General features: G+C 46.5%; 2 protein-coding genes and 1 long non-coding RNA gene across 3 annotated transcripts; 2 read left to right on the plus strand and 1 right to left on the minus strand.

The window, feature by feature from the left end:
* Nucleotides 1-3,918: 3,918 nt before the first annotated feature.
* Nucleotides 3,919-10,373, plus strand: LOC310769895 (natriuretic peptides A-like). Its single transcript, XM_083629765.1, has 3 exons — nt 3,919-4,268; nt 9,270-9,540; nt 10,098-10,373. The coding sequence occupies exons 1-3, from the start codon at nt 4,149-4,151 to the stop codon at nt 10,112-10,114; spliced, it is 408 nt and encodes a 135-aa protein (XP_083485891.1). The 5' UTR covers nt 3,919-4,148; the 3' UTR covers nt 10,115-10,373.
* On the minus strand, nt 4,627-8,146 carry LOC310769926. Its single transcript, XR_014551855.1, has 4 exons — nt 8,115-8,146; nt 6,585-8,083; nt 5,663-6,220; nt 4,627-5,408 (listed from the first exon to the last, which is right to left on the minus strand). It is a non-coding gene; the product is annotated as an uncharacterized lncRNA (long non-coding RNA).
* Nucleotides 10,374-16,269: 5,896 nt separating the features above from the next.
* On the plus strand, nt 16,270-20,043 carry NPPA (natriuretic peptide A). Its single transcript, XM_083629761.1, has 3 exons — nt 16,270-16,482; nt 17,945-18,274; nt 19,705-20,043. The coding sequence occupies exons 1-3, from the start codon at nt 16,387-16,389 to the stop codon at nt 19,708-19,710; spliced, it is 432 nt and encodes a 143-aa protein (XP_083485887.1). The 5' UTR covers nt 16,270-16,386; the 3' UTR covers nt 19,711-20,043.
* Nucleotides 20,044-22,375: the final 2,332 nt, after the last annotated feature.

A 22,375-nucleotide genomic window follows, 5' to 3' on the forward strand; every position in this document is an offset into this window, starting at 1 on the left:
TAGAATCAGCAGTGGCTGTGAATCGTACAAAATCCTTGCCTTGTTTTGTTTTGTTTTAATCAAATATCCTTTATTAGGCATAGCAAACCACACATTATCAAACAGACACCATATACAAATTGTGCAAAATACAAGCTCAGCATAACAAGGTTTGTCCCAATCAGATCTTTAACTCCAGAGAAAATCAATTTGCATAAATAATACAATACAACACTACCACATCACTGATCAATTGAGAACCACTAAATCTCTTTATAATGGCCCAGTCTTTCTACATGGACAACACTCAAAAATTCAGCCACTATTAAAGTAATTTGATAATTTCTGTCCGAAAGCAGGTCCTGAACCGTTGGTAGCATAGAAATCAGCCTACTGAGTTGTAAGGCCTCTAATAATTGTCTTCTGGCATAAATGCCAAAATCACAAGAAAAGAAAATATGCTCCAAAGTATCAGGTTCCTGTTTACTACATTTGTTGAGACGCTCTGATTCTGGGAGAGCTAAATATCTTCCTCTCACTATCAACATATTAAATCTGGCTAACATAAACAGCCTGCACAATTCATGATTCTTCAGATTTGTCATGTATCCCTTTTGAAAATCTCTACACAAAGGGAGATTTAAATAGAGAGGAGAGCAAGTGCCTTGCTTCAAACTGCCAGTCAGGGCCAACAACACTGAGCTGGGTGGAGTGCTGACTCAGTAAAAGGCCATCTGAAAACCTTCCTGCTTTGCCTAACCTGATATCCCACTGATCCCTGATTTCCTTGCTCCTGTAAACACTGCCTCCCCAACCAATTTTTAAAGCCCTTGATTTCTGGCTGCAAGACTAGACTAGGTTCATGACATACAGATATCTGAGGATTCAGAACCGCAGCAGGAACAATTCTCCTGTTTGTTTTCCCCCAAAAGGAGCGGAAAAGAAAAATTAAATCCATGCTGGGATAAGAGAGACAGGTTCTGTTGACCCGGGAAAGGGTTCTGCGGTTCAACATCCCCACCCACCTTAAGGAAGTAGCGGGAAGGAGGTCTGATTCAGCACCTTGGAGAGAAGCCAAGGGTCTGGATCACATCGGAAGCTTATTATTTTCTGGTTCCCAGCAAAGCGAGCTTGCAGGGAGGCTGTCGCACAAAAATGCAAACCGTTCCGCCAAGGTCAAACCACTTTCAAAGAAAAGGACACTCTGGGCGCAAATTGATGCATCGGAACAGTGCTTTTCACAAACTTTCCTGCCATAGGGGAACTTTTTTAAAAAAATGTATTCAGTACTACTCCTGCTCAGAATTTGACCCCAGCCACATTCACACCATATAATAATAATGATCATTTTTATTTTATACCCCACCCATGTGGCTGGGTTTCCCCAGCCCCTCTGGGCGGCTTACAACATATAAAACAGAACAAAACATCAAACATTAAAAAACAAGATACCCTATACAAGCAACAAACAAACCAACAAATCAATAAAAAACCAATAACAACAATAATAATCATAATCGGTTTACAGTTATACCCAACCCAAATTAAAGTAAACGCCAACCCCAACTAAACATTTAACCAACACCAACCTGACAAAAACGAAACAGAGGAACCGAAATTAGAACCGTTTAAAACATCCTATACCCTTTTAAAACGTGGGTATTTTCTGGGTGGTCAGGCAGCAGCAACCATATTTTGAAAGCACCAGGACATCACTTTAAACAGCCATGGCTTCTGTCCAAAGAATCTTGGGAACTGTAGTTTGCTAAGAGCACTGAGAGTTAGGAAACCCCCTTTGCAGAGGTACAAGTCTCAGAGTGGGCTTTTAAGGATCCGTCTGCCCTGCCAGGGAACTCTGGGAATAGTAGCTCTGGGAGAGGTTGCCTGACAACTCTCGACACCCTTAATAAACTACGGTTCCCAGAGTTCTCTGTGGGCAGCTGCTGTTTAAAGCGGCTTCATAGCACTTGAAACATATGGAGTGGGTGGCCTTGCTTAACCTAGATCCATTCATTTCAGTGGATCTACTCTGAGTAGGACTGAGTTGGAGTGAGCTCTACATATTTTAGAAAAAGTATTTGAAGACACAACAAAGCGAACTGGACTCCTTGGCTGGCTTTGAAGATTCACAAACTTTTTATGGATGATAATCAGCTAAATAGTTTGAGGATCAACTGTGTAACATGCAGAAAACAGCATTCTTAGAGAAATCAAAGACTGGAACTGAGGGAAGCTGGGGGGGTGGGGGTGGGGGGGTTTGTGTGGGAGGGTGGGGGGAGGGAGAAAAAATGGGGGAAAAACAAGGATGATATGTTTCTGGATAATATGTTTTGTTTTAATTTTGAATAAAAAAAGTGTATGTATGTATACACACACACACACACACACACACACACACACACATATATATATATATATATATATATATATGAAAAACTGGGAGAGGGAAGAAACATTGCCAGCCCACATTAAGAATAAAAATAAAAATCCATCCATCCTAACTTAAGCATATAGAGTTGTATTCATCCAAGCCAACAAGAGGCCTTATAAGAATTCAAGGGCACAGTCCAAGCAGATGGGGGGGGCTCTCAAGGGTGATGGAGAGCAGAGTCAGTGTGGGGGTGGCTGGGAGAAGTTCTGAGGGCCAGATCCGTGATAGCTGGAGGGCCACATAAGCCCTGCCTTATACCCTTCTTGCGTTTGTGGCTCTGGGATGACTCTGGCTTGCTTCCCCTTGGGATTTTCTCCCCATAGCAAAATGATAGTTCATCTCTCTGTTCTTTCGCTTGGAAGACAGGGTGGAGCAGTGGTTAGAGGGCTGGGCCAGGACCTGGGAGAGTGGGGTTCAAATCCCTGCCCTGGGGTGAATTCAGGCCAGCTACTGCCTCCCAGGCTACTCTACCTTGCAGGGCTGTTGTTGTGAGGATAAAACGGGGAGGGGGAGAAGTGTGTATGCCGACTGGAACTCTTGGGAAGAAAACGGTGGGACGTGATGAATAAGAACAATGATAAAAAAGAACTTCTCTTGTTTGACTGAGTCTGTACTCAGGACTGTGAATGCAATCTGAAATGAAAAGACTATGGGGAGGTCTGCTTTTTTTGCTACATTACAATGCATCAGGAAAAGTGAAAAAGAAGGAACTAAGGTTCAGTTTAGATATCTGACCAGCAGGCTAGCTGCCCTATCTGGGCCAAAGGTCACGATGCGCAGGTAAGCTTAATTTTATTGATTGACTTATTTCATAAAATTTATATACTGCTTGATTGTTGTTGGGTTTTTTTAAACACAAAGTGGTTGACAAAAGAAGAATAAAGACTAAAGAACAGATTAAAAACTCACATTAACTTCCTAAATACCTGGGCAGGCTTGTCTAAAATGAAAGAAATGTTGTTGTTTTTTTCATTTAGCAGGTACAGCCAAAAGTACAGCAAAGGCAACTGCCTGACGTCAAGTGGCGGGTAGTTCCAAAGTGCCGCCGCGCTCAAAGATGGAGTTCTTGCAAATGTCTGACTCTTCTCGATGCCGATATTAAGCCCCGAATGGAACAAAGCCACTTGGAAAGGAAGCAAAGCCAGGACTGAGCTGATACCTCCATTATTCCATATATAGGAATGGCCCTTGAGGGAAAGTCCAGGGCCGGGGTGTCATCAGATTCCCTCTCACCCCACACACAAAAAAAAGCTGTCCTCTCAAGCTTCTTGCTTTTGCTATACAAGGCGATTTCCCCAAGGTGCATTTCTGGGGATATTTTGAGGGTCCTCTCTGCTCAGATCTGGGAAATGTTTGAAAGTTGAGGGGGGGGAGGTAAAAGAAATTCCAACGAGGGATGGGGTTTGTAATCTCCGAGGCCAGTATCAGCCGAGAGGGCAGGCGGCATGAAATCACCGGCTTGTGACTCCTGCATGCTAGGAGATCAGCTGCCCAGTGACACCTAATAAAGGGAATCTTCTCTGAAAGGAGCTGCATTCCGGCGAGGGGGCTGGAATGCGCCCCAGATAGTCCCACCGATAACCCAAGGAAGCAGAGCTTGGCTCAAAGGGTATATAAGGCCGGCTGGGGAGAAGCAGGCAGCACAGGACACAACAGAGCAGGGACGAAGCGAAGCCAGAGATCTCTCGAAAAGGACATTGTCTCCAGGGCGAGGAAGCCAAACGCAGCTTCTCCAAGCATGGACACCCAGGGCTCAACCACAGTCACCTTCGTCTTGCTGTTCCTCATCTGCTTCCAGCACCCCATGGCCCACCCCATCGACAGCCTCAGCCCCGCCAAGGAGCTAGCCAGCATGGAGGTAAGGAACCCAGAGGGGCAGGTTTGGGGAGACTCAGTCCTGTGTTGTTTAGTCGTTTAGTCGTGTCCGACTCTTCGTGAGCCCATGGACCAGAGCACGCCAGGCACTCCTATCTTCCACTGCCTCCCGCAGCTTGGTCAAACTCACATTCGTAGCTTCGAGAACACTGTCCAACCATCTCGTCCTCTGTCGTCCCCTTTTCCTTGTGCCCTCCATCTTTCCCAACATCAGGGTCTTTTCCAGGGAGTCTTCTCTTCTCATGAGGTGGCCAAAGTATTGGAGCCTCAGCTTCAGGATCTGTCCTTCCAGTGAGCACTCAGGGCTGATTTCCTTCAGAATGGAGAGGTTTGATCTTCTTGCAGTCCATGGGACTCTCAAGAGTCCCCTCTAGCATCATAATTCAAAAGCATCAATTCTTTGGCGATCAGCCTTCTTTATGGTCCAGCTCTCACTTCCATACATCACTACTGGGAAAACCATAGCTTTAACTATACGGACCTTTGTTGGCAAGGTGATGTCTCTGCTTTTTAAGATGCTGTCTAGGTTTGTCTAAGGAACCCAGAGGGGCAGGTTTTGGGAGACTCAGTCCTAGGATTCTATTATTCTAGGATGGGCTCTCCCCTCCTGGGAGAGAAATTCACGGAAGGCCAACCTTCCATGTTCAGAGGCAGTCTACCTCAGAGTCGGAGGAGACTGGGGGTGATTGACAGGGAAGCGATGCCAGCCTCTGGCCGGTCACTGTTGGGAACAAAATACTGGGTTGCTGTGCACATGAGAATGCATTATTTTAGGGAGAACTGCTTTGCAAAAACAACAACCACTTGCATCTATTAGGCAAAATTCACACCAACGGATTTTTCACAAGGACTTTTAAAAAAAATCAAATAGATTTTTTATTAAAACACAAAAATTAAAACAGGCTTGTCCCAGAAAAACAGGTGTGAAATACCAAAGGAAAGGAGGAAAGGGACCTGAGATGTGTTAGAATATGTTAGAAATTACAAGTCTATTTAAAAAAAAAAAACCAAAATCATTAATATGCATTTTAATAAAATTAAATAAAACTTCAAAAAATAAATAAATGGCAAATTGTTATAGAGATGTGGAGGACTGAATCTAAGATTATTGTTGTGATTAGAACTTACCGTATTTTTCGCTCCATAAGACGCACTAGACCATAAGACGCACCTAGTTTTTGGAGGAGGAAAACAAGAAAAAATATATTCTGAATCTCAGAAGCCAGAACAACAAGAGGGATCGCTGCACAGTGAAAGCAGCGATCCCTCTTGCTGTTCTGGCTTTTGGGATAGCTGTGCAGCCTGCATTCGCTCCATAAGACGCACACACATTTCCCCTTACTTTTTAGGAGGGAAAAAGTGAGTCTTATAGAGCACGGTATATTCTACCTTTTCCTCTAAGGAGCACATGGTCGCATACATTCATTCCCCCACAACAACCTACCCTGTGAGGCAGGTTGGGCTGAGAGGCAGGGACTGGCCCAAGGTCACCACAGTGAGTTTCATGGCCAGTGAGTGGAGGATTTGAACGCAGGTCCAGTGCTCTAGCCACTGTACCGGTCACTGTTGGGAACGAAATCCTGGGTTGTGTCTTTTGCCCTTCTTCCATTCTTAGCTATGGCTGGGCGGATAAGTCCTTCCTCGGTTGCAGAATGTTAGGATGGCAGTGAGCGTAGGAAACTTGTAAAAGAGAGGCAGCGTCACAGAGTGGTTACAGAGCTAGGACCTGTGAGACCAGGGTTCAAATCCCCACTTATCCATGCAGTTTGCTGGGTGACCTTGGGATCCGTCCCTGCCTTCCAGCTGAACCTAAAATTCTAGGATATAAATGCAACAAATAAATGATAAAATTAATAAAGGATTCCAGGCTTGTGCCAGGGAGACAAGGCTTTTCCATGTTATGGAGGGTCTAACTGGGATTTATTTATTTATCACCTGTTATTACATTCATAAGGGACGCAGGTGGCGCTGTGGGTTAAACCACAGAGCCTAGGACTTGCCGATCAGAAGGTCGGCAGTTCAAATCCCTGCCACGGGGTGAGCTCCCGTTGCTCGCTCCCTGCTCCTGCCAACCTAGCACTTCAAAAGCATGTCAGAGTGCAAGTAGGTAAATAGGTACCGCTCCAGCGGGAGGCAAACGGCATTTCCGTGCGCTGCTGTGGTTCGCCAGAAGCGGCTTAGTCATGCTGGCCACATGACCCGGTAGCTGTATGCTGGCTCCCTCGGCCAATAAAGCGAGATGAGCGCTGCAACCCCAGAATTGGCCACGACTGGACCTAACGGTCAGGGGTCCCTTTACCTTTTATTACATTCATATTCCACCTCAAGGTGGCCTATGCTTTCGTCCCCTCCATCTCCCGTATTTTACCTTCACAACAACCCTGACATGTAGGAAGGGTCGGGGGGGAAACTTGATCCCCTTTGCATTTTAGTGAGAAAACGACTCGGTTCACAGTTCTCGACTGGATACACAAAAGGAAACAGAAGAGACCTTTGAAACTCACACATCTCCCAATTTTGTCAACAAGTGTGTGCAAAAGTGCAGAGGCCAACGAAAAGGAACGTGCTAAAATATGTCACTTTGGGGGACTCTGCTTGTGCAAATGTGTATATGCTGGTCAAAATTGCTTATAGATATTTGCACATATGAATTTTCTGCTGCAGAGATGTGGAGTGACAAATTTTAAGACTGGGAAGACGATGAGCTGAAATGGACAGATTTATTTACCGTATTTTTTGCTCTATACGGCTCACTTTTTCCCTCCTAAAAAGTAAGGGGAAATGTGTGTGTGTGTGTTATGGAGCGAATGCAGGCTGCGCAGCTATCCCAGAAGCCAGGACAGCAAGAGGGATTGCTGCTTTCACTGCGCAGCGATCCCTCTTGCTGTTCTGGCTTCTGAGATTCAGAATATTTTTTTTCTTGTTTTCCTCCTCCAAAAACTAGGTGCATCTTGTGGTCTGGTGCGTCTTATAGAGCGAAAAGTATGATATTTGTTCTGTTACGGTCCCACCTTTTTCTCAGAGGAGCTCAAGGTGTCAAACTTGCTTCTCCCCCCTCCTCATTTAATCCCAGCAATGACCCTGTGAGGTAGGCTAGGCTGAGAGGCAGGGAGTGGGCCCAAGGTCACCCAGTGAGCTTCCTGGCTGAGGGAGAATTTGAACCCTGGTCTCCCTAGCCAGATAGTCACTCTAACCACTCCAGCACCCTGGTTCTTGAATGATCAGGTGTCTTCTTTGTTAACTTCTTGAAGGCATCTGACTCACTGGCCTTGGTGCTGGGGAGTCTTATGCAGTTTAGGAGACCTGGAGCTCAGCAGCAAAATGCATGTTTCATATCTGTAAAATCACAAGCCCAAAAGAAAGAATTGTATTTGCAGAACGACAATCCCGGTTTCCAGGAACAGGCAGACGCCAGGAACAAACTAGGGGGCGGGTGAGCCTGGGACCTTCTGCATGCAAAGCATGTGCTCTACCACCGAAGTACGACCCTTCTCCCATTAAAAAGGCAGCATGGCCTAATGGTTAGGGTCTCAGACTAGGACCTCAGAGACCAGGGTTCAAATCCCCGCTGGGCCATGAAGGTCATCTGAGGTGACCTTAGGCCAGTCCCTGTCTCTTAGCTTAGTCTACCTCGCAGGGTTGTTGAGGGGATTAAATGAGGACCATGTATGCCACCTCAAGCTCCTTGGAGGAAGAAGAAAGTGGGATGGAAACCTAACAAATAACGAAATAATAAAGGTAAAGGGACCCCTGACCATTAGGTCCAGTCATGGCCGACTCTGGGTTTGCGGCGCTCATCTCGCTTTACTGGCCGAGGGAACCGGCGTACAGCTTCCGGGTCATGTGGCCAGCAGGACTAAGTTCTGGCAAACCAGAGCAATGCACGGAAACACCATTTACCTTCCCGCCAGAGCAGTACCTATTCATCTACTTGCACTTTGATGTGCTTTCGAACTGCTAGGTTGGCAGGAGCAGGGACCGAGCAACAGGACCTCACCCTGTCACGGGGATTCGAACTGCCAACCTTCTGATCAGCAAGTCCTAAGCTCTGTGGTTTAACCCACAGCACCACCCGCGTCCCATAACGAAATAATAAAAGTAACTAAATAAGACTGTGGTGTTCAGGGTCTAAAATTACCTGTCTCAGCTGTTCCCAAAGTAGACAGTAGTGCCCGCTGGGGGGGCAGTGGTGGGATTACCTAGGGGGCGCTAATAGGCAAGGCAGTGCCAGGGGGTTGGTCGCCATGTGTCTCAAGAAACAATGGCGTACAACCATGAGCGTGAAGCCAGACCGCTGGAGAATCACAGCACCTGTCAGACTTTGAAAAGCTGGATCAAATTCATCAGTTGTGTCAAATTCATCGAACTAAAATGTCTAAACTGGATTCTGAACAGGTGTGCCACTAATTGTTCATGCTTTGAATTTTATTGGGTTATTATATATGCCAACTGCCATTCTGAATAATGCTTTTTATAGAGTAGGGCAGCGGGCACGAAGAATGAGTTTATGGAACCAAGGGGATGGGGGGAGGCTGGAAAAGTTTGGGAGCCGCTGAGCTAGCTGAACCCCTGAGAAAGGAAGGAAGGAAGGAAGGAAGGAAGGAGAGAGAGAGAGAGAGAGAGAGAGAGAGCGAGAGAGAGAGAAAGAAAGAAAGGGAGGGAGGGAGGGAGGGAGGGAGGGAGGGAGGAAGGAAGGAAGGAAGGAAGGAAGGGGGGAGAGAGAGAGAGAGAGAGAGAGAGAGAGAGAGAGAGAGAGAGAGAGAGAAAGAAAGAAAGAAAGAAAGAAAGAAAGAAAGAGGGAGGGAGGGAGGGAGGGAGGGAGGAAGGAAGGAAGGAAGGAAGGAAGGAAGGAAGGAAGGAAGGAAGGAAGGAAGGAAGGAAGGAAGGAAGGAAGGAAGGAAGGAAGATGAGGTTCAGGCAGCAGAAAGGTTTGGAGGCAATGCAGAGGAACGAAAGAGGAACCTTATATTCATTTTCCATTCAGGCCCTTCTGCAGAGGCTGGAGGAGAAAGTCTCCCTGATGGAAGATCTGCAGAACAGCCCCAACCTAGAAGATCCTGAAAGCCAGAGGGAGGGACTGGCCGAGTTCCTGGATGATGGCAACAGCCAGCAAGTCGAGACCCCGGCCTATTCAGCCCCGTTCCTCTCCGACCGCAGCTCCCTGCTTAAGCGCATGCGGGGAATCCAGACAGCGAAGAGCTGTTTCGGGAGGAGACTGGACCGGATCGGGGAAGTGACTGCGATGGGATGCAGAGGTGAGGCCTCCCCACCCCACCCCCTTGTTATTGCCTGACCTAGAACAGCGCTTTCTGGGAGAATTACAGGAAAGCACACATCCCTCCAAGCTTATGATAACAGGTGCATGCTTCGTTTTGGTCCACCGGCTAAACCCGCAAATCCTTCCCATCGATGCCCAGAACAGGGACTAGTACAGAGTTGCAACAGGCAACTCCCTCTTTAGTGAGAGCTGCCTGTTGCAACTCTCCACGAGTCCCCGTTCTTAGCATCAAACGCTTCAAGGGTGAATATCTGGCATCTTGGAAGTCTGGTATTTAGCCAGAATCCGCTTCCCAGCTGCTTCCTCCCACTGATCAATCTAGGAACAGTACTGTAATGGATCTCCCAAGTTCTGTTGCTTGGCTCACATATCTCTAACGAAAAAGGCAAGGAATAAATCTCACTGGGCTCTACAAAGCTGGTAAAATAACAGCTATATATTCCTGCATTCCAGGGGGTTGGACTAAATGACTCTCAGGACCCCTTCTAATCCTAAGATTCTAAATCCTTTTCTTTTTTAACCTTTTGCTTCCAGGGTCGAGGAGGAATTAAGATCCGCTTTCCTGCCGTCCTCACGACATCCGACCTTTTGACGACATGTGAATTTCTGAAGACGTGTGCTTTCCCCAAAAATTCCTCTGGAATCATGCTTCCCGCTTATTTATTTCTTAATTTATTGATTTATTTATTTCTTTGACCTCTTGTATGTTTGTGTTTTCTTTTTTTCTTCCCTTTTTTCTAAAACAAACAAACTTTCTTACTTTCGGCACAGAGATTGAAACAATAAAAATCAAACACATTTGCTCTTTTCCCCCCTGCTGTTGGATCTACTTATTCCTCATCCTCTCACGTGTTCTTTCCTCTCAAACATGTATTTGCATAGCCACACCGACTCCCAGAACCGGCTCCTAGTTGTGTAATTTCAAAGCTCCTCCAGGATACAGAAGGCTGAAATGGAGGAAAATTCAGTGCTGGGGATGGAGAGATACAAGAGACGCTAGATTTCATTTGCATTTAAAGGCAGACCTACCTAATTCACACTTTCTGAAACAATACATAAAGTAAAGGTAAGATCAAGGACCCTTGGACAGTTAAGCCCAGTCACAGGCGACTATGGGGTTGTGGTGCTGATCTTGCTTTCAGGCCGAGGGAGCTGGCGTTTGTCCACAGACAGATTTCCGGGTCATGTGGCTAGCAGGACTAAACCGCTTCTGGACACTGTGACGGAAGCCAGAGTGCATGGAAACACTGTTTACCTTCCCACCGGAGCAGTACCTATTTATCTACTTGCACTGGTGTGCTTTCAAACTGCTAGGTTGGCAGAAGCTGGGACAGAGCAACAGGTGCTCACCCTGTCATGGGGATTTGAACCACTGACCTTCTGATCAGCAAGCCCAAGAGGCTCAGTGGTTTAGACCAGGGGTCAGCAAACATTTTCAGCAGGGTGCCGGTCCACTGTCCCTCAGACCTTGGTGGGGGGCAGGACTATATTTTGGAAAAATAAATAAATGAACAAATTCCTGTGCCCCACAAATAACCCAGAGATGCATTTTAAATAAAAGGACACATTCTACTCATGTAAAAACACGCTGATTCCCAGACTGTCCGTGGGCCAGATTTAGAAGGCAATTGGGCCATATCCGGCCCCCGGGCCTTAGTTTGCCTACCCATGGTTTAGACCACAGCGCCAACTGAATCCCTACTTGAAACAATACATAAACAATAGCTGCCCAGGGTGGCTGGGGAAACCCAGCCAGATGGATGGGGTATAGATAAAGTATTATTATTATTATTATTATTACATGAAGCAAAACACAGCCCTCCTGCAATATTTGAAATGTGCACTTTACCCAAATTTGCAATGCAAGTCTCCAGCCAAGCAATGCGTACAGAATTAAATTATATCCTGGTAAACTGTGCATAAAAATGTATACATTTTGGTGAAAGTGAGAATGCATTATTTTAGAGGAAACTGCTTTGCCAAAACAACAACTTGTGTCTATTCACATCAATTGATTTTCACAAGGATTATATTAAAAAAAAAAAAATTGAATAGATTTTTACTAAAACACAAAAATCAAGCTTAGAACAGACTCGTCCCAGAAAACAGGTTTGAGATTCCAATGGAAAGGAGGAAAGGGACCTGAGATGTGTTAAAGGTAAAGGTAAAGGTACCCCTGCCCGTACGGGCCAGTCGTGTCCGACTCTGGAGTTGCGCGCCCATCTCGCTTAAGAGGCCGGGGGCCAGCGCTGTCCGGAGACACTTCCGGGTCACGTGGCCAGCGTGACGAAGCTGCTCTGGCGAGCCAGCACCAGCGCAGCACACCGAAACGCCGTTTAGCTTCCCGCTATAAAGCGGTACCTATTTATCTACTTGCACTTAAGGGTGCTTTCGAACTGCTAGGTGGGCAGAAGCTAGGACCAAACGACAGGAGCTCGCCCCGCCGCGGGGATTCGAACCGCCGACCATACGATCGGCAAGTCCTAGGCGCTGAGGTTTTACCCACAGCGCCACCCGTGTCCTTTTGAGATGTGTTAGAATATGTTAGAAACTACAAGTCTATTGAAAAACACACCACACCATTAATATGCATTTTAATAAAATTAAATAAAACTTCAAAAAATAAATAAATGGCAAATCAATATAGAGATGTGGAGGACCGGATCTAAGATTGTTATTATTAGAATTTATATTCTACCTTTTCCTCTAAGGAGCACATGGTCGCATACATTCATTCCCCCACAACAACCCTGTGAGGCAGGTTGGGCTGAGAGGCAGGGACTGGCCCAAGGTCACCACAGTGAGTTTCATGGCCAGTGAGTGGAGGATTTGAACGCAGGTCCAGTGCTCTAGCCACTGTACCAGACTGGATTGATATAACGGAGTAACGGAGAACCTGGAATTGACAGATTATCCCAATGTGCAGAATTTCTGAAGGGTGCTCTTTTTACACATAGAATCATACAACTGAAGAGGTGGAAGGTGTCCTGTGGGTCATCTGGTCCATGACGGATGGCCATCCAAAATCTATGCTTAAATACCTCCAAGGAAGGAGAATCCATAACCTCCTGAGGGAGGTCCATAGACTCAGCAGACTGAAGGAGCAAATAGATGAAAAAAAAACCCATATTTTAAACCAGAAAACATATGGAGAATGGAAAATATCTAAGGAATATATAAGACTATATTGCAAAAATGATACCATCTTAGCAGAATTGGAATGGTACTTGTGAATAATAGATAACTGAAATAAACATTATAATGGAATGTAAGAAAAAGGATATAAAACAAAACTGCACGATAATACCATGACAACAGAAAAAGTATAACGAGAAAGATTGGAAGTTTTTTGCAAAAAAAAAAAATTGTATTTGATAGATATAATGTCATATAAATCTTCGGTCTTTTTTTTCTTTTTTTATCATTTCTTGACTGCTTCAAATTTTTCTTTCTTTTCTTTTCTTTCTTTCTGTATTTAACTCGGTAATATTTACCTACGTTGTATGCTTGTATGTTTGTATTTTAAACCAATAAAGATTTATTCAAAAGGAAAAAAGGGGGGGAAGAAAAGAAAAACCCCATATTTCTTAATTCTACGACAGTGTCCGCCATGTCTCAATTCTCGAAAGGAACACAGACCCTGGTGAATGCCGGAAAACCCATGGGCCCTTGCCACAACTCAGCCGAGAGAGGAGCAGGCACCCGACTTTTGTTACAATGCAATAAAATGCAATTCAATAAAAACGAGAGAAGTAGAAAAAAAGCATTATTATTATTTTATTGATAGACGATAGATAGATAGATAGATATAGATATAGATAGATAGATGATAGATAGATAGATAGATAGATAGATAGATAGATAGATGATAGATAGATAGATAGATAGATAGATAGATGATAGATAGATAGATGATAGATAGATAGATAGATAGATAGATAGATAGATAGATAGATAGATAGAGATAGATAGATAGATAGATAGATAGATAGATAGATAGATAGATAGATAGATGATAGATAGATAGATAGATAGATAGATAGATAGATGATATAGATAGATGATAGATAGATAGATGATATAGATGATAGATAGATAGATAGATAGATAGATAGATAGATAGATAGAGATAGATAGATAGATAGATAGATAGATAGATAGATAGATAGACAGACAGACCCCCCGCCCCCAATCTGGCTGGGCTTCCCCAGCCACTCTGGGCAGCTTCCAACAAAAGATTAAAATACAGTAATGAATCAAACATTAAAAGCTTCCCTAAACAGGGCTGCCTTCAGATGTCTTCTAAAAGTCTGGTAGTTGTTCTTCTCTTTGACATCTGGTGTGAGGGCATTCCACAGGACGGGCGCCATTACCAAGAAGGCCCTCTGCCTGGTTCCCTGTAACTTGGCTTCTCGTAGTGAGGGAACCGCCAGAAGGCCCTCAGTGCTGGACCTCAGTGTCCGGGTAGAACGATGGGGGTGGAGACGCTCCTTCAGATATACATGGTATATCCGAGAGAGACTTCGTGTGAGGTTGGTTGTCTTGCCAAACACAAGGTGGTTCTTTTCAAATGAGATTCAGAAGTAATACAAAACACAAATGAGTGAGAAGATTAAAGATTTTATTCTAAACAGCAAGCAATATATATATGTACCCAACAAGCCCCTCAATCTGCCACTTGGAAGCCCCCGAGATGCAGCAAAATGAACCCCACAGGTAGCCTCAGTTTGCACAGCCGTGCAGCCGACAAGTCCGTGCATGAGCTTCTCAAAAACTATGCCCCAAACCATTTGATTTATAGCTAGCTAGCCTGTTAAAGGTAAAGGTAAAGGGACCCCTGACCATTAGGTCCAGTCGTGGCCAACTCTGGGGCTGTGGCGCTCATCTCGCTTTATTGGCCGAGGGAGCCGGCGTACAGCTTCCGGGTCATGTGGCCAGCATGACTAAGCCGCTTCTGGCGAAACCAGAGCAGTGCACGGAAACGCCGTTTACCTTCCCGCCAGAGCGGTACCTATTTATCTACTTGCACTTTGAGGTGCTTTCGAACTGCTAGGTTGGCAGGAGCAGGACTGAGCAACGGGAGCTCACCCCGTCGCGGGGATTCGAACCGCCGACCTTCTGATCAGCAAGTCCTAGGCTCTGTGGTTTAACCCACAGCGCCATCCGCATCCCCTAGCTAGCCTGTTAGCCTGTGTTATAAGAAAAAACTGTTCCTTTATCCCTTGTGGGGTATCCAAGAGCCCCTATAGAGTCCTTAAGTGGGTTCCCTATCGATAGGAGAAAATAACAGAGGCCAACAAGAGAATATTGAGAAGCAAAGCAGCTAGCATGATAAATCGTTCCAACAGGGTCCCCCGCTCACCCCACGCAGGGAAGGAGGAGAGGAACCCCAAACATTGGTGTGCAAGCTCTTATATAGACTTTTGAAATTGCCCACCCTGTAGCTCCCCCAGGCAACTGTTCAGCCACTGTAAGAAGACGATGCTGGACTAGGTGGGCCATTGGCTGGATTGAGTAGATTAAATCTCAAAGCAGCACAATCCCAGGGGTATTAGACCAGGCGCATTTTGAAATATACTTCCAACATAAAACCATTTTAACCAAGGAAAAGGGTTAAAAACATAGAATCATAAAATTGTAGAGTTCGAAGGAACCCAAAGGATCATCTAGTCATCTAAGTCCAACTCCTGGAATGCAAGAACATGGGCTTTTTGGTCGCGGTGATGCATGCGATTTGCAGTGGTGGGCAGGCTGTAGAGCAATTTGCATTGGTAACTGCCCCCCCCAAAAAAAGCTCAATAATTCTGGACAAACTCCCCCCCCACACACAAAAAAGCTCAACAATTTTGGGCCAAAAATAGGGGTCGTCTTATACGTGGGGGCATCTTATACATAGGAAAACATGGTATTTGATTTAGTTTTATACATTTTTGCCAGTTTACTCCATGTTAGAAACCATCGATACATCATTTTCAGGGGGAGAGGGTTCTTGGGTTCGAATCCTGCTTGCGAGTCTCCCCCAGGATGATGGACTAGAACATGGGTAGGCAAACTAAGGCCTGGGGGCCGGATCCAGCCCAATCGCCTTCTCAATCCGGCCCGCGGATGGTTCAGGAATCAGCATGTTTTTACATGAGTAGAATGTGTCCTTTTATTTAAAATGCATCTCTGGGTTATTTGTGGGGCATAGCAATTCGTTCATTATTTTTTTAAAAAATATAGTCCGGCCCCCCACAAGGTCTGAGGGACAGTGGACCGGCCCCCTGCTGAAAAAGTTTGCTGACCCCTGGACTAGATGGTCCACTGGCCTAGTCCTTCAGGGCTCCTGTTATGTTCTTATGTGTTTACCAGCCAGCTAGTTCTTTGTCCCACTTCCTTCCACTGCTGGAATCTACCAGTCGGCTTGCAGAAGCCGCTTCCCTGAGAGATAAACTAAGAGGGGAAACTTTGGAGCTTCTTTCACACCTTGGAAGTGTGAAGCCTCTTCAGTTGAGTCAACAGGAATGTGGTGTCACAAGGGAGAGAACTGGCCGCCCACAGTTGCTCTTCATGGGGGCTGAGAACTTCTTCCCGTCAGGCCAACACAGATCACTTTAAAAGGGAATCTTCTCCTGGCTCCACGTATCTCAGATCCCTTATCAAGTGCGGGTGACGGAATGTGGTGGGGTTCATTCTTTGGCCATTAACATTTCCTGGTCCTGTGGGGCTATAAAGATGGGGAGAGCGTCAGGGTTTGCACTGAGAAAGGAAGAAGAGAGGGAGATCGGTGGCCATCGTAGAGTTGGAAGGGGCCTCAAGAATCATCTAGTCCAACCCCAACACCATGGGATTAGCAATTCCTTTCCTCCTTGTCCTGTTCTTCATTGGCGGTCAACTCGAAGGCAGAGCTGCCCACGGTTCAGAGCTAGCAGACCTCAAGGTAAGAGAAAGAAGACTGTTGTTGTTTAGTCGTTTAGTTGTGTCCGACTCTTCGTGACCCCCTGGACCAGAGCACGCCAGGCACTCCTGTCTTCCACTGCCTCCCGCAGTTTGGTCAAACTCATGCTGGTAGCTTCGAGAACACTGTCCAACCATCTCGTCCTCTGTCGTCCCCTTCTCCTTGTGCCCTCCATCTTTCCCAACATCAGGCTCTTTTCCAGGGAGTCCTCATGAGGTGGCCAAAGTATTGGAGCCTCAGCTTCAGGATCTGTCCTTCCAGTGAGCACTCAGGGCTGATTTCCTTAAGAATGGATAGGTTTGAAGAAGACTAGGTAAAGGTAAAGGGACCCCTGAATATTAGGTCCAGTCGTGGCCGACTCTGGGGTTGCGGCGCTCATCTCGCTTTATTGGCTGAGGGAGTCGGCGTACAGCTTCCGGGTCATATGGCCAGCATAACTAAGCTGCTTCTGGCGAACCAGAGCAGCGCACGGAAATGCCGTTTACCTTCCCGCTGGAGCAGTACCTATTTATCTACTTGCACTTTGACGTGCTTTCGAACTGCTAGGTTGGCAGCAGCAGGGACCGAGCAATGGGCGCTCACCCTGTTGCGGGGATTTGAACTGCCGACCTTCTGATTGACAAGTCCTAGGCTCTGTGGTTTTACCCACAGCGGACTAGCAGGGCTCTAATTTCAGGTTGGTTCGGACAACAGAGCTGAAGGATTGCATCCTATGCTAGTCCTACTCAGAGTAGAACCCCTCGAAGTTAATGGGCAAGGCTGACTTCTCCTGCAAGCTCCATGGATCTCAGCAGCCAGCTCCGCAGTAACTCAGAGCAGGGATTTTAATGTGGCCGCCCCTGTTCTATGGAATAGAATCCCGTTCAGAATACAACAGGCACCCACAATTTTCTACACTTCCCCAAAACACCTGAAGCCATCTTTGTTCCTGTGGGCTTCCACAGCTGAATGATTTGGTATCCGTTTAGTGTTGTTTTTAAATTTATCTGCTCTTACTTTCCGTGCTGTTTCTAAACTGCTTTTATTGCATTCGGAACATCACCTTGAGACCTGTGTGTGTGGAATATAATTATAATTATTATTATTCTTAATAACAGCTACTTCTTCTTCTTCTTCTTCCGGGTCATGTGGCCAGCATGACTAAGCCGCTTCTGGCAAACCAGAGCAGCGCACGGAAACACCATTTACCTTCCCCGCCGGAGTGGTACCTATTTATCTACTTGCACTTTGACATGCTTTCGAACTGCTAGGTTGGCAGGAGCTGGGATCGAACAACGGGAGCTCAATCCCGTCGTGGGGATTCGAACCGCCGACCTTCTGATCGGCAAGTCCTAGGCTCTGTGGTTTAACCTGCAGCGGCACCCGCATACCATAAATGACCCTCATGATCCCCTTCCAATTCTATGGCTCTTGTTCTCTTCCCCTCCCCGCTCCTGTTTCCCAGGCCCTTCTGGAGCTCCTGGAAGACAGACTTGAATTCGGAGGAAAGGAGTCGGCGCTTGGTCAAGGGTTGAACGAACCGAACGACGAAACAGCCAGAGATGTTTCCCAGGCTTCTGCCACCTGGGACAATGAATACACAAGGCCTCAGGGCGAAGGCGCCTTCGGCCCCAGCAGCTGGGAGCAGCCAGTGGCAAGAGAGCCGGCAGCTGCAAGGAACAAACTGAGAGCACTTTTCAACTCTCCCCGCAGCCTGCAAAGGTCCTCAAACTGCTTCGGCCAGAGGCTGGACAGGATAGGGACCTCAACCGGACTTGTCTGTAACAGGAACCGGGTAAGGGAACACAGGAAGGTGCCTGACATTGAGTCAGCCCATTGGTCGCTCTAGCGCAATGTTGCCTACACAGGCTGGCAGCAGCATTCTGAGATTTCAGGCAGAGTGTCTTTCTGGCTGGAGATGTCATTGGGGACTGAACCTGTGACATTCTGTGTGCAGTGCAGGTGATCTAGCTCTGAGCTAAAGCCCTTTGGGTGTTGGGGGGGCACTTTGCAACAGCTATTCACTTATTAGTTATCCAACAAGATTTACATACACACCCTCTAGGCATATGGTAAAGGTAAAGGGACCCCTGACCATTAGGTCCAGTCGTGACCGCCTCTGGGGTTGCAGCGCTCATCTCGCTTTATTGGCCGAGGGAGCCAGTGTACAGCTTCCAGGTCATGTGGCCAGCATGACTAAGCTGCTTCTGGCGAACCAGAGCAGTGCACGGAAACGCCGTTTACCTTTCCGCCAGAGCGGTACCTATTTATCTACTTACACTTTGACGTGCTTTTGCACTGCTAGGTTGGCAGGAGCAGGGACCGAGCAACAGGAGCTCAGCCCGTCGTGGGGATTCGAACCGCCGACCTTCTGATCGGCAAGTCCTAGGCTCTGTGGTTTAACCCACAGCGCCACCCACGTCCCTTTCTAGGCAGTTAGCAGAGCTAAAAACAAAACATCAAAATCCTTGATAAGAACTCAGGTTTCTAAAGCACTGACAAATTTAAATGAACTGCAGCTGAAAAGGTATAAAATGCATGTGAGTGTTCCAACTGTCTGGATAGGCTTGTCTAAGGCAGAGGAAGGGGACAGTGAAGGTACCTACCTGATGTCAAGAGGCAGGAAGTTCCAAAGCTTTCAAGCGCTGCCATCCTAGAAGATTGATTTCTTACAAATGTGGAGTGGACGTTAGGTGGCAGCCAGCTCCCCATCTGGTGCCCCTACAGCCTCTGCGTCCAGATCCCTTTGGATACGAAGGGTATTGGTGGGGTCATATTTGTAAAATACAAATATTGTGTTTTAATATTTTGCTGGAAGCTGCCCAGAGTGGCTGGGTAATAATAATAATAATAATAATAATAATAATAATAATGTGGTAGGGTCAATAATGGTATAGACAATAATGAGGAAAAGCCAGACAGCTTTAAAATAGTAAAAAGGAGTCGGAACCTGGAGTGCTTTGCAAGATAACTGTCAAAAGGCAGTTTTGAGGGAGGGTAGAAAAGATTTTTCCAGTCTATCATTTCATGATGCTTTCCTGCCCATCAATTTATTTCTTTTCCTGCCTTAACTTATAAACTCTCCCAACTCTTACCCCCACCCCTGCCACACCCCACCCCTGCCACACCCCATGGTAACAGACAACTCTGCTTCAACATGGTGCTGTCGCTCCTAGTTGGCTTTGTAATAAATGTTGCTCTTTTATTCTCTCTCTCTTCTTGCAGAACTGAAGCTGATGCAAACCACCGTCTCCATCTTCCGTCTCCGACGACAACCAACTCCCCAGCCTTCCCCTGCCTCCATGGCACTTGAACCCTATTAAAGCACTCCCGACTACTCCTATCAAAGAATGCACAACCTCCTTGGCATGTGGACAATTCACAGGATTTTCTCACTTTCACCATGACTTAGTTCCCAGAGATCATCATGAGGACAGAAGGAGATGGGGTTCTACTTGTAAGCTCACTGCAAGCTCTCAGGACTGGGAGGGAGGGAAATCGGATGTTCCCCCCGCTTTGTAACACGAATTGGCTTCATTTCCTCAAACAGATGTGATCAAAAGCGGCACCCTTGCTCTGTTCAGGGATATAAAATGGATTCAGCACCATGGAAAGAGACCACACTTTTTGCCTGGTCTCTCAAGCCCCGGAACTGCCTTATTCCCACACAGGATTCCCCACAACTTGGCAGTGGCTCTCCAGAAGATGTTGCGATGCCAATTCCCACTGGCTAGCATGGTTAATGGTCAGGGCTAATGGACACTGTATATTGTCTCCCTGCTTATTTAACTTACCGTATTTTTCGCTCTATAAGACGCACTAGACCACAAGACGCATCTATTTTTTGGAGGAGGAAAATATGAAAGAAAATATTCTGAATCTCAGAAGCCAGAACAGCAAGAGGGATCGCTGCGCAGTGAAAGCAGCAATCCCTCTTGCTGTTCTGGCTTCTGGGATAGCTGTGCAGCCTGCATTCGCTCCATAAGACGCACACACATTTCCCCTTACTTTTTAGGAGGGAAAAAGTGAGTCTTATAGAGCAAAAAATACGGTATATGCAGAATTCATCATGCGAAAGGCTGGGCTGGATGAATCCCAAGCCGGAATTCAGATTGCCGGAAGAAATATCAACAACCTCAGATATGCAGATGACACAACCTTGATGGCAGAAAGTGAGGAGGAATTAAAGAACCTTTTAATGAGGGGGAAAGAGGAGAGCGCAAAATATGGTCTGAAGCTCAACATCAAAAAACGAAGATCACGGCCACTGGGCCCATCACCTCCTGGCAAATAGAAGGGGAAGAAATGGAGGCAGTGAGAGATTTTACTTTCTTGGGCTCCATGATCACTGCAGAATTGATGCTTTTGAATTCTGGTGCTGGAGGAGACTCTTGAGAGTCCCATGGACTGCAAGAAGATCAAACCTATCCATTCTGAAGGAAATCAGCCCTGAGTGCTCACTGGAAGGACAGATTGTGAAGTTGAGGCTCCAATACTTTGGCCACCTCAGGAGAAGAGAAGACTCCCTGGAAAAGACCCTGATGTTGGGAAAGATGGAGGGCACAAGGAGAAGGGGACGACAGAGGATGAGATGGTTGGACAGTGTTCTTGAAGCTACCAGCATGAGTTTGACCAAACTGCAGGAGGCAGTGGAAGACAGGAGTGCCTGGCGTGCTCTGGTCCATGGGGTCACGAAGAGTCGGACACGACTAAACGACTAAACAACAACAATAGACACTTTGGTCCAACAACATCTGAGATCCTAAGGTTGAGAAAAGCTTGTAGGTGTGGAAACATCTGAGCCTTCCTTCTCCTTGTGTCACCTGCCAAACTGCTTCCCCCCCCCAGCGCAGAATATAGGAGTTGTGCCAATGGTCCATCTAGCTCAGTATTGCATGCACTGACTGGCAGCAGCTGTCTAGGGTTTCAGGCAGGGAGCCTATGCCTGTTATTTTCTCGAGAGCCTCTTGCAACAGCTGCCATGCCTGATTTTTCATAAAGGACGACCCCTGCCCAATATTCCAGGCACATTTCCTGCTGTTTGCTGTTTTAACCGCTGCATTAAATGGTGCATTTGCAGTGACAAAATCTTGTTTTATTACCTGCCTGTATATACTTGCATTCTCTGGCGACTGCAGGTAAAAAGACCTCAAGGCTGGGAGTGATAAGAGACTCCTCTTCCTGAGATTTCACCTGGTCCTTGGGATGCTCCTCCCCAAGCCACACCCCCTCCCCAAATAGGCCACACCCCATTCTACTAGGGCCACGCCCTTTACAGACCCTGCTTTGTTTCTGCTGGGCTGCAATGTGTCCTTAAATGGTGATCATGCCTCTTGCTTGTCTGAATGGAGGATGAAGAGTGTAGAAAGCAGCCTACTGTACACATGATAAAATTTACATTTGTTGCTCTGTCTACTTTCACCCCAAGCCCACCTGTCCCTGGCATGTGGCCCTCAGCAGGCTGCCCAGAAAGAAATCTGGCCCTCAACTTGAAAAGGGGACCTCAGCCCTGCTTTATAATTAGAGACCCAATATTAGAGGCAGTGTACCACTGAATATCAAGTGCTGGGGGTCAACAGCTTGAGATAGAGAGTTGCCTTTGTTCTTGGCCTGCAAACTTCCCAGAGGCAGCTGGCTGCCCACTGACTTTTTTAGGCCAAAGAGAGGGGATGCTATGTGAGATCAACACATTAGGAACACTGGAAGTCAGACAATTTGGTCCATCCAGTTCGGAAAACCTTTCCCAGACCTGCCTGAAGATGCCTGGGATTATAGCTGGGACCTCCTATAATAATAACTTAATAATTTTTTTTTATTTATACCCTTGCCCATCTGGCTGGGTTTCCCCAGCCACTCTGGGCGGCTCCCAACAGAACATTAAAAACACAAAAGATGT

Source organism: Podarcis filfolensis (genome assembly GCF_964270895.1).
Source record: "Podarcis filfolensis genome assembly, chromosome: 8".
In the NCBI taxonomy this organism is placed as follows: domain Eukaryota; kingdom Metazoa; phylum Chordata; class Lepidosauria; order Squamata; family Lacertidae; genus Podarcis; species Podarcis filfolensis.